Genomic DNA, 16488 nt, shown 5'->3' with positions numbered 1-16488 from the left:
AATTATCATCAGTCTCATTGTGTTGAAAATACAGGCAGTGATCAAATTTACTTCTTTGGAACCCTATAGTGAGTACAAAGGAATCAAACCTCTTGTACCACTGTCTAGGAGATTGTTTTAACCCATACAAGGATCTTCTCAGAAAACACACATAATCAGGTTTTGACTTATCCTTAAAATCTTTTGGTTGATTCATGAAAATTTGTTTATTAAGCTCACCATGTAAAAAAGCAGTTTTTACGTCAAGTTTTTCAAGTTCCCTGTCAAAGTGTGCAACCAATGCGAGCATGACCCTAATAGTGGTGTACTTAACAACTGGTGAGAAAATTTCATTATAATCAACGCCCTCCTTCTATGTATAGCCTTTAGCTACTAAGCTAGCTTTAAACCTTCGGGGTTCCGAGCTGCTAGTACCTTCCTTAACCTTAAAGACCCATTTACAATCAACAATTGATTTGTTCTTAGGCCTAGGTACTAGCTTCCAAGTATGATTCTTTTCTAGAGAAGAACTCATTTCTTCTTTCATTGCCTTAAGCCATTCATTAGATTGATCACTGCCTATTGCTTCTTCAAAGGTCTTTGGCTCTTTATCAGCTAGTTCGGGCAAAAGCTAATTCAGATTCAAAATCGAACCTTCTAGGTTCTCTTGTTTGTCTCCTCTCTCTATCCCTAACTAAGTTATAGTTAGCTAAAGGATTTTCTTCCTCATAGTGCTCTTCTATCACTATTTTGTTACTATTCTCCACCTCGGGTTCCTGAGCTTGAGTCTCCACCTCACTTGAAGCAATAGGGGCAGGTGGACTGAGTTTTCCTAACTCCACCTTAAACTGGTCTCTCTCTTCACCTGGTTCAGCTTCACTCTCAGGTTTAGTTTCTCCTTTAATACACAGCATCTCATTTTCGTTAAACGTGACATCTCTACTTATGATGATTTTCACCTCTTTTTGGCTTCTATCCCATAACCTATAACCCTTAACACCCTCGGGGCATCGTAGAAAGACACACTTCCTAGCTCTAGGTTCGAGCTTACCCTCACTTTGATGAGAAAAAGTTGTACAGCCAAAATTTCTAAACAATGAGTAATCACTCAGTTTACCTGACCATCTCTCATGCGGAGTGTCACCATTCAATGCAGCAGAAGGAGTCAGATTAATTAAATAACAAGCGGTCATAACAGCCTCACCCCAAAATGACTTGGGAACACCAGAACTAATCATCATGCAACGTACTTTATCAAGTATGGTCTTATTCATCCTTTCTGCTACCCCATTTTGTTGAGGAGTGTAAGGAACGGTCTTATGTCTAGTTATGCCACTTTCTTTACACACACTATCAAATTCCTTATTGCAGAATTCTAGGCCGTTATCTGTCCTAAAAAATTTGATTTTCTTGCTAGTTTGATTTTCCACTTGTCTCTTCCAATTGTTAAAATTATTAATGGTCTCAAATTTATCCTTCAAAAGATAAACCCACACTTTTCTAGTGTAATCATCGATAATAGACAGGGAATATCTATTCCTACCCGATGTGGGATTTCTAGCAGGACCCCATAGATCAGAGTGCACATATTCGAGCATGCCTTTAGCTCTATTAACACTCGTGGAGAAAGAAGTTTTATGGTGCTTACCAAGCACACAATGATCACAAAATGGCAAATCTGACACACAGTCATTACCAAAAGCACCTTTTTCGTTAAGTAGCTTAAGTCCCTTGACCCCCACGTGAGCAAGTCTATTATGCCATGTGTGTGTATGAGATCAATCTTGGCAGAGGAGATAGAGGGGTTCACTCCTCTAATCACTTCCCCAGTAGTAATATATATATCGTTTTTCTTAATTCCCTTAATGGAAACTAAAGCACCCTTGATCATTTTTAGCATACCATTTTCAATTTTACCAGTAAAGTCATCCTTCTCAAGTCTCCCTACTGAAATCAGATTCCTAAACAACTCAGGAATATATCTAACGTCCTTTAACGTATACACGAAACCTGTGTTAAATTTTACGTTACCAATTCCAGCAATAGTATAGGCAAAGTTATCACACAGCACAACATGCCCAACATTAGATTCATGCAACTTATAAAACCAATTCTTTTCAGACGTCACATGAAAAGATGCACCAGAGTCAAGTATTCACTCATGCATGTGAGAATTAGCAGTTAGATTTAATTCAGCAGTGTATGCAACTGGACTATATATACCTCATCACCATTTATATCGAAAGTAGATGCTAACACATTGACCTCAACTCTCTCCTTAACCTTTAGCTTACCCTTCTCCTTATGACAATCTTTTATAAAATTCCCTGTGTTTCCACAACCATAACATGTTCTCGCCTTAGTCCTAGATTTTGATCTAGACCTACCTTTGCTCTTCTTTTTCCATCCATTACCACTTGACTCACCACTAGTTAGATATCTATCGTGACTATTTTGCCTAAATTGAGTTCTACTCCGCATCATATGTACCTCACCGTTCCTCTTATCATGTTTTTCAGCCATAATTTCCATTTCTTTACTTCTAAGGGAATCTATGACAATTTCAGTTGTTAATGTGTCTCTACCATACTTAATGGTGTTCTTAACTTCCTTATAGGAATCAGGAATTGCATTGAGCAAAATTATAGCATTATAAGTCTCGGACACAGTCTCATTACGAATAACTATATCTTGTACCAATTTGTTAAACACGTCTAAATTGTCATCAAGATCCTTTGAATGACCCATTTTGAAACTGAAAAAACGTTCAAGCAGGTAGAGTTTATTCGGTGTAGACTTAAGTAAATACAAGTCTTCTAATTTTTTCCAAAATTCTTTAGTGGTTTTCAGTTTACCTACCTTTCTTAAAACGGCGTCAGACAAGTGTAAAATAATTGAGGTATAAGCAAGCTCATCAGCTTCTTCTCTTTGTTCTTGTGAAAAATCAGTTGAAAAATTGCCTTCAATGGCCTTTGAAACCTTTTGTTGAACTAGAATGCCCTTCATTTTTTGTTGCCAAATAGCAAAGTCACCCTTTCCATTAAAAATTCTCAAATCAAAGTTGTAAGTTGTCATCTTTACACAACAGTCAAAAATGCACAAACCACAATCAAACCACACACAGTAGTCCTAGGGTCACAGACAGTATACACCGTTTTAGATTCCCAGAATTTCGTAAGACTCGTGGTCTTAGATCAAGGAAATGTTCGAACAGGTAAGGTCACGATATTTCTAACGGAATAAGTAAGCAGCGAAAATAACAATGCAGCAAAAAATACGTCTAGCAGATAACTAGTCTCACAGTAACTAGGTCACTAAGAATTACAAAACTGATTTTAACCCAAAACAAATACTCAATCAAAAACAATCAAGAGCACGTAACCCTAATTCTAGCACAAGCAATGGTTGCCAAGCAATGACAACCCCCAACCTACTATCACCCCACAGAGTGACGTGCTAATGCTGAAAATTAACGGGTTAAGCCAATTTACCAGAGCGGACGTGTCTGAGTCCGTATAATCGAGAGAGATGCGAATCTACTGCTTTAGGGACACAATCTTGGCCTAAAGTAATTCAATAGATATATGCAGTTTCAACCGTTAATCCACCAAGAGCAAAATTGTCCAACTTTTTCTGTGTAACCTGAAACAGAAAATAAACAGTGTCAGTGCATTCAGGGGATTGAAATGAGCAAACTGCCCGAAGGAAGTTCGCCCGTAATTGCCGCCACGCGCCGTCGCCGGAAGCCCACGCACCGCCGCCCGAAGTTCGCCATCGCCACCATGCGTCGCATTGGAAGGGGCACCTCAGCTTGCTGGTTCCGGGTATGGGGTCGGTTTCGCCGGAAAGTTCCTGGTTTGGCCAGAAAACGCGATTGCAGGTTCGGTCCTCTATGAAAATTGCGCACACCGCCGCCGTTTTTGGTGGTTTTCTAGCCGGAGAAGGTGACTCTTGCTCTGATACCAGATGTGGAGCTTATTTCCAACAAACACCAAGTTCAAACCGGGCTCAATATTACCTATTAAGTCGACACCGCAAAAGGATTGAGACAACTCCAAACCACCACCAAGGCCGCCCCACTTCTGGTTGCTATCGGTTGGACAAGATGAAGAACAATAATATGCCCACTTGAAATAAACCACAAAGGTCACAGTGAAGAGAAGAAATCGAGAGGAGAGTCTCACAGAGAGAGGTTGGGCATAATTCATTTGGAGGCCGAGAGGAAGACAAGAATATAAGCCAAGTAAATATCCAAACAAGGTAAGTTAGGTTAGGGTTATTTAGTGGACCAAACAAGGCTCGACTCAAAAATAATGGGCTTCAAATTAATAACATAGCCCTCCAAGGAAATGGGACGAACCGTGAGCAACATTATTAAAAATAGGTTGCTTCAAACGGTCTATAGGAATGTGGATTGGGTTGTCTCGATATACTAATCAATCATATGGCCAAAGCCGATTGATAATAGAACCGGGGTTACATCATAGCCCGAGGGGTCGTTTGACAACAAATTGCCTAACAATTGTATCTATAGTCTGTTGCTTGCTTGTGATCTCCCATTATCAAATCCAACCCGCAAGAGTTCATATTTTTATACTCTTATTTCATGCAAAACCCAAACTCTTCACTTACCATTACAATGTGATTTCACAGCCCAAAAAAAATTAATCAGGATATATAAAACCATAAGCGTAAAGATTCCATCCTGAAGATTTTGGTGAATTGCTTTTCTTGGTTTCTCTTTTGTCCGTATGTGCGTCGGTTTTAATGAGAAAATGGTTTTCTCGACCATAAGTGATACAATACATATAAGGGAGGTGTGGCATGACAATCTTGAAGCCGAGTTTGCTTTAATTCGAGATATTGTTGATGATTACCCGTACATTTCAATGGATACCGAGTTTCCGGTCATTGTTATTTGGCCCGTAGGTGATTTTAAGACGAGCTGAGCAAAATTTTAAGACCCTTAGGGCTAATGTGGATCTTCTGAAGGTAATTCAATTGGGCCTAACCTTCTCTGATGAAAATGGGAATCTCCCCACCTGTGGAACTGATAAATACTACATTTGGCAGTTTAATTTCCGTGAATTTAACCTTGAAGAAGATGTTTACATGCATGACTCCATTGAACTATTAATCAATAGTGGCATTGATTTCAAGAAAAATAATGACGGTATCCATGTTTATGAATTCAGCCAACTTCTGATGTCGTCCGGGGTTGTGTTGAATGATGAGGTCCATTGGGTGACTTTTCATAGCGCGTATGATTTTGGGTACTTGTTGAAGCTGTTGACTTGGAAGAGTTTGTCTGATACTCAAGCAGATTTGCTTAAGATGTACTTCCCGATTGTCTATGATATCAAGTATCTGATCAGGTTCTGCAACAACCTTTATGGCGGATTGAACACTATTGCAGAGCGCTTGGGCGTGAAGCGAGTTGGCACCTGTCATCAAGCTGGTTCTGATAGTTTGCTAACTTGTTCTACATTCTTCAAGTTAAGAGAGACTTCCTTAGGAGGCTCAATCGAGATGTATTTTGGTGTGTTGTATGGTCTTGATATTGGGAAATGAATTGACAGATTACTGCTGAAAGAAAATGAAAAAAGTATAAGGAAAATGCTACTTTATCATGCCCTTTTACATGCACAATGATAGAATGACCTGTCAACAATATAATATTAACTCTTTGACCCACTATTCTCTGTTTGTTGTTTAAAACCGAATGAAAAGTGAGAAGATCGGGTTACCCATTTCATTAGGTGCCAATTTTCTTTGTCATCCACGGAAAGTCCATTTTGGCGCTCAATATCTACAGTATCGACCACCACACTTCAGTATCTACCACCATTCCAGATTCCACAATTTCCAGTAGTGTCCGACATCTCCGATTTGGGACCTTTGTTCAGACCATTTGCCAACCACGTCTTCAAAATTATGACAGAAAAAGGTGAAGGCCGAAATTTATTGGAATGGATTGAATATATTTATGGAATCTGCGAATTTGTTTGAAAATTTAGGGCCAAATCTCCCTTTTCATTGTGTTACACCATCACCTTTCCAGCCACACTATTTTTAGTTACCACATCTTTGTATGTTTGTTGTGTGTAGATAAAATCTTCTGATTTATTTTGTGTGAAATCTGAAATTTCTTATACATGATATTGATTTTGGACAGAATAGTCAGGAATTTTTAATTAGAAACATGATGACTTGACATTATAACTTGACATTATTGGGGTCAAAGAGGAGAAATTTTATCATTTTCACACAATACTTGGGCAGTTCACTAAACACACGAATTAGTAATTTTTTCCCAAGTCCTAAGTAACATCAATGTGGGCCAGTATGTACATAGGAGACTTTTGAGGTTGGTAAAATAATTTTGTCATTTAATGTCTACTTAAGGAATTTTTAAATTTTAAGTAGAAACATGATGACGTTTAAGTAGAATGCTTGTTCGAAAGAAGCCATTTTTTTATGTTATGAACGACCGTAATTGAATATGTTGCATAACTCGGCTTTTTGTCACGGGGAAAGAAATTTTGGACGACGTCGAAGCCGTTATGTTGGTGGAGTCCGACTAAGAGAATGATCCTGACAATACAAAATTACTAGGTGATGACGGAACAGGAGGGACCGGTGTGATTGTGATTGTGCCTGAAGTGGGCATGAAGTTTAATGACGAAAATGAAATATTCAATTTCTACAAACGATATGCATACGATATGGGTTTTCTAGTGAGAAAAATAAATTTGAAAAGGGATGATGATGGAGTCCTGAGATATGTCACATATGTTTGCAGCCGCGAAGGGAAAATATCAATAATACAAGCGTTTCTGTGAAGTCACAAGCTACCATGCAAAGTGGTTGTAAAGCCAAGCTTATAGCATGTTCAAATATTTGTGGAGTATGGCGAATTAATACGGTATACCTGGATTACAATCATAAAACAAGTCCTTCGAAGTCTAGATTGTTTAGATGCAACAGACAATTAAGTGCTCAGGCGAAATTTCGTCTTGAAGTAAATGACATTGCAGGAATACCGCTGCACAAAAGTTTCAATTCTGCAGTTGTCGAAGCAGCTGGATACGAGAATATGACCTGCATTGAGAAAGACAGTCGAAATTATGTTGAACAAGTTAGGCAGCTAAGACTTGGAGAAGGTGATACCGCAGCAATACAGTCATACTTTTCGACTATGAAAGCACGGTGCTCAGGGTTCTATTTCAGTATTGATTCAGATGAGGAGTCGCGTCTGAAAAAATATATTTTGGGCAGATAATAGGAGTCGGCAAGCATGTATTGAATTTGGTGATGTTGTCACATTCGATACCACATACCTAGCAAACAAGTATGATATGTCGTTTGCCCCATTTGTTGGAGTGAACCATCACGGACAGTCTTCTCTCCTCGGATGTGGTCTCATATCGAACGAGGATACTGATGCATTTGTGTGGCTTTTTCGAACATGGCTGCAGAGCATGAACTGCCGAGCTCCTAACGGGATAATAACTAATCAAGATAGGGCAATCTAGAATGCAATCCAGGTCGTGTTTCCCAGTATGAGGCATAGGTGGTGTCTGTGGCACATATTGAAAAATTTGCCCAAAAAGTTTGGATTTTACATTGACAAAGCTTCAATATTCTCTGCTTTACACGGATTGGTTTATGATTCTCAATTTATTCAAGAATTCGAAGAAGGTTGGCAGCAATGATAGAAACTTATAATTTGCAAGACAATGAATGGTTATCATGTCTTTATGATAATAGATCCCGTTGAGTTCCTTGCTTCTTGCAGAGCAGTTTCCGGGCGGGGATGTCAACAACTCAAAGAAGTGAGAGTATTAATGTATTTTTTGACGGGTATGTTGATTTGAAAACCTCGTTAAAAAAATTCGTCGAACAGTATGAAATAACCTTAAGAAATAAGGTTGAGAAAGAGTTTCCAGCAGATTTCAAATCGTTCTCACAAATGGTGCCTTGCACAACTAGGTATGAAATGGAGAAGCAATTTCGGGCAGTGTACACCATTTCGAAATTTAGAGAAGTTTAAGATGAATTCGTTGGCGAAGTTTATTGCGATCTTGTCTCCATTAGCGAGGGATTTTTGGGGAGGATGTATGAGGCACACGAAGATGTCATACATGACTAGTACTGCACAAAGAGATTTTTTTTGTCTCATTGTCGAGTGACAAATGTGAAGTAATTTGCAGCTGCCACTTATTCGAGTTTCGAGGAATCCTTTGTAGGCATGCAATCATGCTATTGATATGCAATGGAGTGAAATTATTGCTAGATAAATACATTTTACGGAGATGGCGGAGAAATGTTATCAAATCCCACACGAGGGTTGCAGTGAACTACGCCAGGTTGGATAGTACCCCAACACAGTTGATGTATGATAAGATGGTTACCACATTTGCTACATTGGCAAGCATCACTTGCAATGATGACGTAAAAGTTGGTTCAATATTAGAATGGATTGAATCTCAGTGCAAACAGATGTCCGCGTCGAAGTCCAATTGCGGGAGTAATGTCTTGTCCAGTCATACTACTCGTATAGCATCGAATGATATCGCATCGAAGGATACTGGCAGTGGATGCATTAGTGTTCGGGATCCAAGAGGGTCTAAGAGAAAAGGTGCTCCTAAAAAACTTCGGAAGAAGTCCCCGTTGGAATTGAGTTCAAATAAAGCGAGAGTACGTTACATTACCTTTACCATACTTCTTTCTTCTCGTGTTCAAATATATGTTTCCATATAAAATTCTGATATGGAGTGATGTAGGCAGGTTGCATTGCACCCAAAGGGAAAAAAGCGAAGGCATGCCAAAGTAATCCTAGAGATGGTGCAACCTTGTTTCTGACAACCCAACAATCACAATATTCAATGCCAGTACCGTTATCATATTCGCAACTCATAATGGTTAGTGTATTATATTATTACAGTTCGTTGATGTAGATAAATTTGAATGAAAAGTTATATTTTCCCATGTAGGGTACAACCCAGAGTGTTGGGTTCTCACAACACTTACAACCGTCTACTTGATGCGCCCAGATGATCAAGGTAATGATGAGGTTGGATATTCAATAGTTGAGGTTACTTTGCAATTTTTTGGTTGTGTAATAAATTGTCATGGTGTGCAGTATGTCATGCAATGCCTTACTATGTTCCATACGTGCTGGACAACAATGGGACTAACCCATCACATTAAAATAGCGATACAACAAAACAGAGTTGGTACATATATACAAATTATGTTTTGAGCCTACTAGATATTCTTATCATTAACCGTGTCAACTAACCTTCGTTTTGCTGTAGGTATTCGAGCGAAGAATGTAACTGGGAGTTCGATGAGTGCCATATCAAGTGAAATCTCCGTGTTTATCATGACACCATTCTGCAATGAGAAACAATACTAGTGCTGTAAATGTGAAATTTCTGAAGGCAGTAACTGGTCTTTTTTGTGCCTTCTCTTTGTACATATTCTGATCGGGAAAACATACTACTTTTCTTATTTATTTTTTTGTGATAAGAATGCTTGTGTTCTCGTGCTATGAGGAGAAATTTGTTCTCATTATACTTTTATTATTACTTATCATCATTACATTATTGCTCAAGAGCTCTGTGACTTCAATTGCGTTTTTGGAGTCTTGGTCGAGTAAGTTTAAATTAACTCTGGTTAAAAGCCTAAGTTTGTGGGAAAAATGTGACATTTCCACCGTTCAAACTGCAATTAAAAGATTGGAGGCTGTGGAAATTATCACTGAAAACTTGAAGATGAATTAGGGTGCATGTTCAGGAGGTTGATTCGGACAAGTGCATTGCTTCTTAACATACTTACCAACTAGGAATAAAATATGTTTTACCCAGCTGGCTTTTGTCATTACAGCACAGTTTAAGATCACAGGTTAAGTTTACATTTGCCTGATTGTGCTATTTTAAATTTGTAGAAGCCTGAAAAATAAAATGAAATTCGATTCATATTTTTAGGTGATGATCTAACACCACAAGCCTAACCTATAGACGAACCTTATGCTCGACGCACACAAGAAATGAAAGCCCAATACCTATCCAATATGTCTTAAATAAATTTTAAATGAAGTTGGATGGAATTTAACGTTTCCCCAAAGTTTTGACCCGATGGTAAATATTTATTTCATGTATAGTAAAGTTCATTTGCGAACATATTATTTTTCAAAATGACGGATTTATAAGTAAAAAGAGATTTCATAAGTCTTTACTTGAGGATTTATGTTAATATTTTTAAGTTGAATAAAGTTTGGAAAAAAAAATTGATGACAAATATATAGTATTGTATGTGTACCTTCCATGAAATATGCCCCATTAATTCAAAGAACTTCCAATCAGGCACACACGTTATCACAGGTCGTGTGACTTAAAACCTTTGCTTTTAAAATGTTTTTAAATCCTTTTAAATTGATTGCAACCAACTTTCCCAGAATTTGGGAATGAAACCTCCAAATTTGCCAATTAACCAATTAATCCATTTTAAATTCTCTTTTAATTAGGAGTGATGAATACCACAGTTTTTTACTTTCAAAATTGTCATGTGTGTAATTTATACACAAAATAGATGCACACAAAAACATACCAGCACAAATTCATTAAACCCTTTTTATTTCCTTTAATTTCTAAGGCAGGACACGTTTTCAATAAAAGGAAACATAGACAATTCTTCAATTTATTCAATAAACGGCTTCCAACTTTTTCTAAGGGCCAATTGGAATTCACATATTCATCTTTCCACCAAGTCATTTATATCCTCTCCATTGTATGCTTTGTCACTTTGTAAACAAGAAAAATTTTCCAAATTAAGAAAAAGAAGAGAAAATACAAGCAGATTTCAATTTTAGAATTGGTTGCATTCAGGAAGCCATATTTACATCCAACTTCTTCGATTCAAAAGCATCAAACGAAGGTAGGTAGAAGTGCAAGTGTTATTTCGTTTTCAAATTATAAATTTTCGTAAATGTTTAAATGAATTGGTACCTACGGGTATGGTGCTTCGGCACCACAATAGTTGAATGATCATTCTCCGACTCTACGTGTTAAGATAATGCTACAGAAATTGGATTTTGCTGGAAATCTATCTATGTGCGATGGTATGAATCTATAGTTCAAAATTTTTAATTTGAAAATGAAGTGCACCAATAATATCTATTGAATTTCAAACTCATGGGATAAATTCCCTTTCTACAGATTGATTTGACTTGCTTGGGGGCGTCGATGATGGTAGATGGAGATGCGGCATGCCGTGGAGAAAATCGGTGACTTGAAAATTTTAATTAAATTATGAATGTTTACGTTTATTTTATTTTATTTCATGCTTGAAGGTAGATATGTGTCACAGAAAGAAATTTACAAATCACCGTTTACAAAACAAAACAAAAATGTTAGCGATTTAAAGTTTTATTCCCTCCTCAAAATTTCAGTTTCTACCTCGACTTTAAAAATTCATAACTCTTTCGTTACTTGGAATTTTTATACAAAACCAGTGGCATTGGATAGCCTAATAAGTTAGTTACTGAATAAAATTGGATTTACATCAATCCGCTGTTGGTAGAATTTTATATGTCACATAAAGTAAACTACACTGGGTGCTGTCTCTGTTTTTCAGCTTCTGTCCTTGGGTTAAAAAATCCATAACTCACTCATTACTTGATATTTTTGGACGAAACCAATTGGGTTTAATAGTCTCAAGGGTTGGCTACTGATTATAGTTGGAATCACGTCAATTCGATGTGTGTAGAATTTTATATGACACTTAACGTAAGCTGCACTGGGTTACCTTTCAACCCGAGTCGCTGCGAGATTTAAAAAAATTATTTTAGTGCCCTATATGCTGCCGACGGAGTCAATTTTTGAACATATCATATTATAAGGAGTTTTCAACTCTACGCTAAGATTTCACGATTATTCGAGGTTGATAGCCATGCAAACGAATTTATTTTGTCCATTACAATTAGAGACAAAAACTGAAACAGCAATATTACTTTCAAAGTTTTACAAAAATTTCACGTCAAATTTTGGTTACATGCATATACGGTATGATGCATACACGGTATGCTTTAAATACGGTATGATGTAAATACGATATACTGTAAATACGATATGATACATATACGATATGCTGCAAATATGGTATTATGTAAATACAGTATGCTGTGAATACGGTATGTTGCATATACGATATGCGAATCTAACATGTAAAGTGCATATATTATATGATTGAATCCCTTTTTTGAAATTGTTTTCTTTTATTATATAAAAAAAATTGAATTAAATTTTCTCAAAATTAAATCTTTATACCTCCCACTAAAATCATGGTGAATTAATTTACGGCTAAAGTATAGTTAATCTTGTAACGTTTCGATCGATGCGGGTCCTGACGTTACAAAATCCTCAATTATGTTCTTCTTCTCAACTGTTCTTCCCCCTTCATTGTAGTTTTGGGTTAAGACCTAATTAATCATTTAATTTTATGATTCTTAAGGTTTGTGAACGTTGTAGAAAGAATGAATCAGTTTTCTGCCTAATAAATGTCACGATTCAGGTGGTGTAAGGGATAGCTAGCTGTGTAATATAATTTGTAGCCGGGAGAGCAGCTCAAAGTGGGGCAAGTCTCTCGGCCTTGAAACTGGAATTTTCCACTACAGTAGAGAACCCATTGGTGCATTTTATTTACGTTACCTGCGTATATTGAGAAAAGACTCCTAGTCCCTTTTCAACTAGAAGAAACAATACTTCCAAGGTATGATTTCTCTTGCGCTCTTTTCAACTTCAAACTGATGCTTCATAACATTGAATTCTACAGGACAGTGTATTGAAGCTGGAAAACACAAAGTATCCTAAGGAAACAGGTTGAATAAAAAGTTTGCTATGAAGTTTTTGTTGGTATTCAGTACTGTACTTGAGCTTCAACTAGAACATATATTTAGTTAGTGCTATTCTTCCTTTCATCTCTAACTAAAGCATATACCTTGTTGCATTTTTTAAGTGGAATATTTGGCTCATATGCACATTTCTGTTTAGTGTCAGTCGGTTTAATGTCAACCGATTGATTTTCAATCATGTTGTATTCTTTGATTATTCTTTTTCTCAATAAAATAGGGAAATAAAGATGGATTATATTTTATTCAAGCCACAAAATGCTTAAACATTCAACTAAAATCTGTTGCAATCACTTCATTGAAAAGGAAAGAAATTACATAATGAAGAGACAATGCTTAAACATTGTGAGATGCTGGAATGTGATCAAAGTCCAAGTTGATACTACACATTCCTTGAATGGCAACTCCATCCCATCCACATTGCATAACTACAAACGACAATACCATCTAGACAATTCACATCGAGTGACCCCCTGCGATGACACAATTACAAAACAACATTACTTAACTACTAAATAGTGATGAAACTACTAATGCCAGAAATGCAAAACTGAATAAGGTCATTAAATTCAAAACTGCAATTCATTCACGGCCCTTTCCTTTCTTCTCTCCATCCACGTTTGCTCTTCCTTTGCGTATTGTCACGTTAAGAGACATCTCCACATTGCGTTGATCAAATAGTCGACATTGAGATTAAAACATGCAAGATAATTCTTCAACTCCTTTGCTCATCACATGATTCGTCGAAGTTATGCTGACTACACTTGCTTCACCGTTATTCTCGCCATCTTTCACCCACTCCCAATATCCATCCACATTTTGCAGTACAAGTATTGAATAATCTACCCTTGTTTTTGCTCTCTTTCTCTACCTCAAAACATTTAACGGATGCATGTTTGTACCATGGGCAATGCCATTTCTCCGGACAGTTAGCAAAAAATGCCCTTTTCCTCTACAACCATGACATACTCCATGGTTCTTCCCCGCCATCATAAGCTGAAAATAAACCACAACACATCAAAAGCTATTCAAGAATAAGAGCTCACATCCATTAAAGCAATCTTATTGAGTTCACAAAAAGAAGTTGATTCCAGACATCTATAAAATTCACACACCATAACGAGAAAATGCAAAATTTCAACATTCAAAGTGCACGAACAGAAGCTGATTGCTACTGACTACAATGATTACTGATTTCAAAGTTCACCCGATTTAGAGTTCACAAACCAAAGCTGATTTCAAAGTTCACTTGATTTAGGAGAAAAAATGGGAAAAAAAAAACCTCCATTCGACCCAATGATTGCTACTGACGAGAAAATCAGAAAACAAAAATTTGACCCCCAAAACTTAAGCGCCATAGTCAATCCTTCGAAAACCCACATTTTCGAACTTACTTTCAGTGACGAAGATGAGTACAGGTCTGGTGCAGCAAGCGACGAAGGGTACAAATGCCGTCCTTTTCGTTCCGGCGTCGAAGGGAGTGAGCTACTTGGTGCCAGCGGGAGGGTTTTGCTGTGGTAGATTTGAAGGAAACTGATTTCGTCTTGGGACTTTGTGCCGGTGGAAGGGTTCTGCTTCGGTAGACTTGGAGAACGGGTACGAAATGGGAAGGGCAGTGAGATATGGGTTTGAAAGATTGGGTCGGATCCGTGTTCGTTTTAATGTTTTATACATTTTCTGGCTTCCTTTTTTTCTTTTTCTTTTTTTTTTTTTTAAGGAAAAGGCAACTTTCCATGTCAGCAGGTCAAGCATTATGTCAAGGGCTTATGTCACCATATCACGATTGAGAGTATAAACCCTCAAAATTTAAATAAAAATCTATCTAACCTATCTATTTTACCAAGTTTCAAAACTCGATTGTCCATTTTAACCCAAACAACCAACCACTTGCTCCTTTTTGTATAATATTTATACCATGAACTAAAATTCCTTTTTTTATGATACCTCTAACCTCTATAGTTGGCACCATTTCACGAAGTTCATACGCTACGTGAAGTTGGTTTAGATTATGATTCTTTCTTTTGAGCTCCAAATAAATTGTTAGGGAACATGTTATGTTAGATTCAATAAGTATTTTGATTGCTATTGTTTTTCAATTCATAGTTAACTGATTAAAAGGAATATCAACTAGATTAATTATGTACGTCAAATCAGTACAAAAATCCTAACAACCTCCAATCCCATATATTCCTTGTTCTATTCCAAATCTTCGATAATTGAAAAATACATTAATGAAATCTATAGCTGCATGAAAATTGCAAGCATAACATATAACTCATGTTTGGTAGGAATTAAAATTTGAATTTTAATCTAAATTTAAATCAATAATTAACTTTAACCACAAATTTCTTAAGATCCATAACTTTTCAATCACACATTTCATAAAATTTTGTTAAAATCTACGAAAAAATTAATTGTAACCCTCACCAAACAAGGGCATAATGTAAGTATTATGAATTCCAATAACATAAATTCAAAATTTCTACATCCAACATGGTATGTAATGCATCATGAATTTTACCAACTATCAATGAACTTTAATCTTACAAGCAATCAAGTAATTAAACTTCTAATTCAGAACAATCACACCATTGAGCTTTATTTCCAAGGTATTAATTTTTATTTTTTAAAAATATTTTAATTATTTTGAGACCATTAAATAAATAAAATAATGCATACTAAAAATTAAAAGTTTAAAAAAAAATCCATATTGCATAATAATTTTTATTGTTAGATAATTTTTAAGTTTTCAAAATTAGACAATTTCAAAGATTCCAATTAGGGCCTGTTTGATTGGTTCGAATTCCACCTTTTTCCAATTTTATGTGTTTGATATGTTTTATTTTCCATGGATTGTATTTTCTTGCTTGTATTGGGAATTTTATTTTCTTGGTTTTTCCGGGTTACTGTAGCATTTTCTTTTTTTTTTTTTGGGTTGGCAAAGTTAACAAATTCTAAGAAATATTGTAAAAAACTATTTCTCTTTAATTGATAATTTTTATGTAAAACAAAGCCAAAAGAACACCAAAAGACATATGATTTTCTTGAATTTTTTTATTTTTTTATTTTTTGTTTTGGCAATGGAAACAAATTTCATCCCCTATACCAGTAAATTTTATCCCTTTAATTGACAACTTTTATGTAAAACAAAGTCAAATAAATACCAAAAAATACATTTTATTTCAACATTTTCCACGTGAAAAATTATACCAATCAAACACAATAATTTACAATTCCTAGGAAATCAATTTCTAGGCAATTCAATTCCCTGAAATTTGTTTTCAATTCAATTCAATTCCATATTTAAAATCAACCGAACCCTTATTATTTATTATGTTATATTAAGTGGAAGTATTTAGTTGGAACTTTGAATTAACTAATTTTGAAAATTTGAAATTTTTTTAGTTGTAGAAATTATTAAGTAATTAAAGTTTTTATTATTTTAGTTATTAGATATGGATTATTTTATTTATTTAATACATTTAAAATAATATTAGAAATTATTTAGAACTTTGAAATTAAAATTAAATAGTATGATTGATCCAAATTAGAAGTTTAGTGATTGAGGGTGAAAGGTTGAATTGTCATATTGAATA

The 16488-nt window shown here is 35.9% G+C and overlaps 1 protein-coding gene and 1 pseudogene across 1 annotated transcript; both read left to right on the top strand.

The window, feature by feature from the left end:
• Positions 1-4754: 4754 nt before the first annotated feature.
• On the top strand, positions 4755-5550 carry LOC111397787 (annotated as a pseudogene).
• Positions 5551-5701: 151 nt separating this feature from the next.
• LOC111397786 (protein FAR-RED IMPAIRED RESPONSE 1-like) lies at positions 5702-7261 on the top strand. Its single transcript, XM_023024767.1, has 3 exons — positions 5702-5813; positions 6595-6716; positions 6782-7261. The coding sequence occupies exons 1-3, from the start codon at positions 5702-5704 to the stop codon at positions 7259-7261; spliced, it is 714 nt and encodes a 237-aa protein (XP_022880535.1).
• The last annotated feature ends 9227 nt before the right edge of the window (positions 7262-16488 follow it).

Source organism: Olea europaea, chromosome 7 (genome assembly GCF_002742605.1).
Source record: "Olea europaea var. sylvestris chromosome 7, O_europaea_v1, whole genome shotgun sequence".
Taxonomy (NCBI): Eukaryota; Viridiplantae; Streptophyta; class Magnoliopsida; order Lamiales; family Oleaceae; genus Olea; species Olea europaea.
Note: the sequence above shows the minus strand (reverse complement) of the source record. Positions and strands in the feature narration are given on the sequence as shown.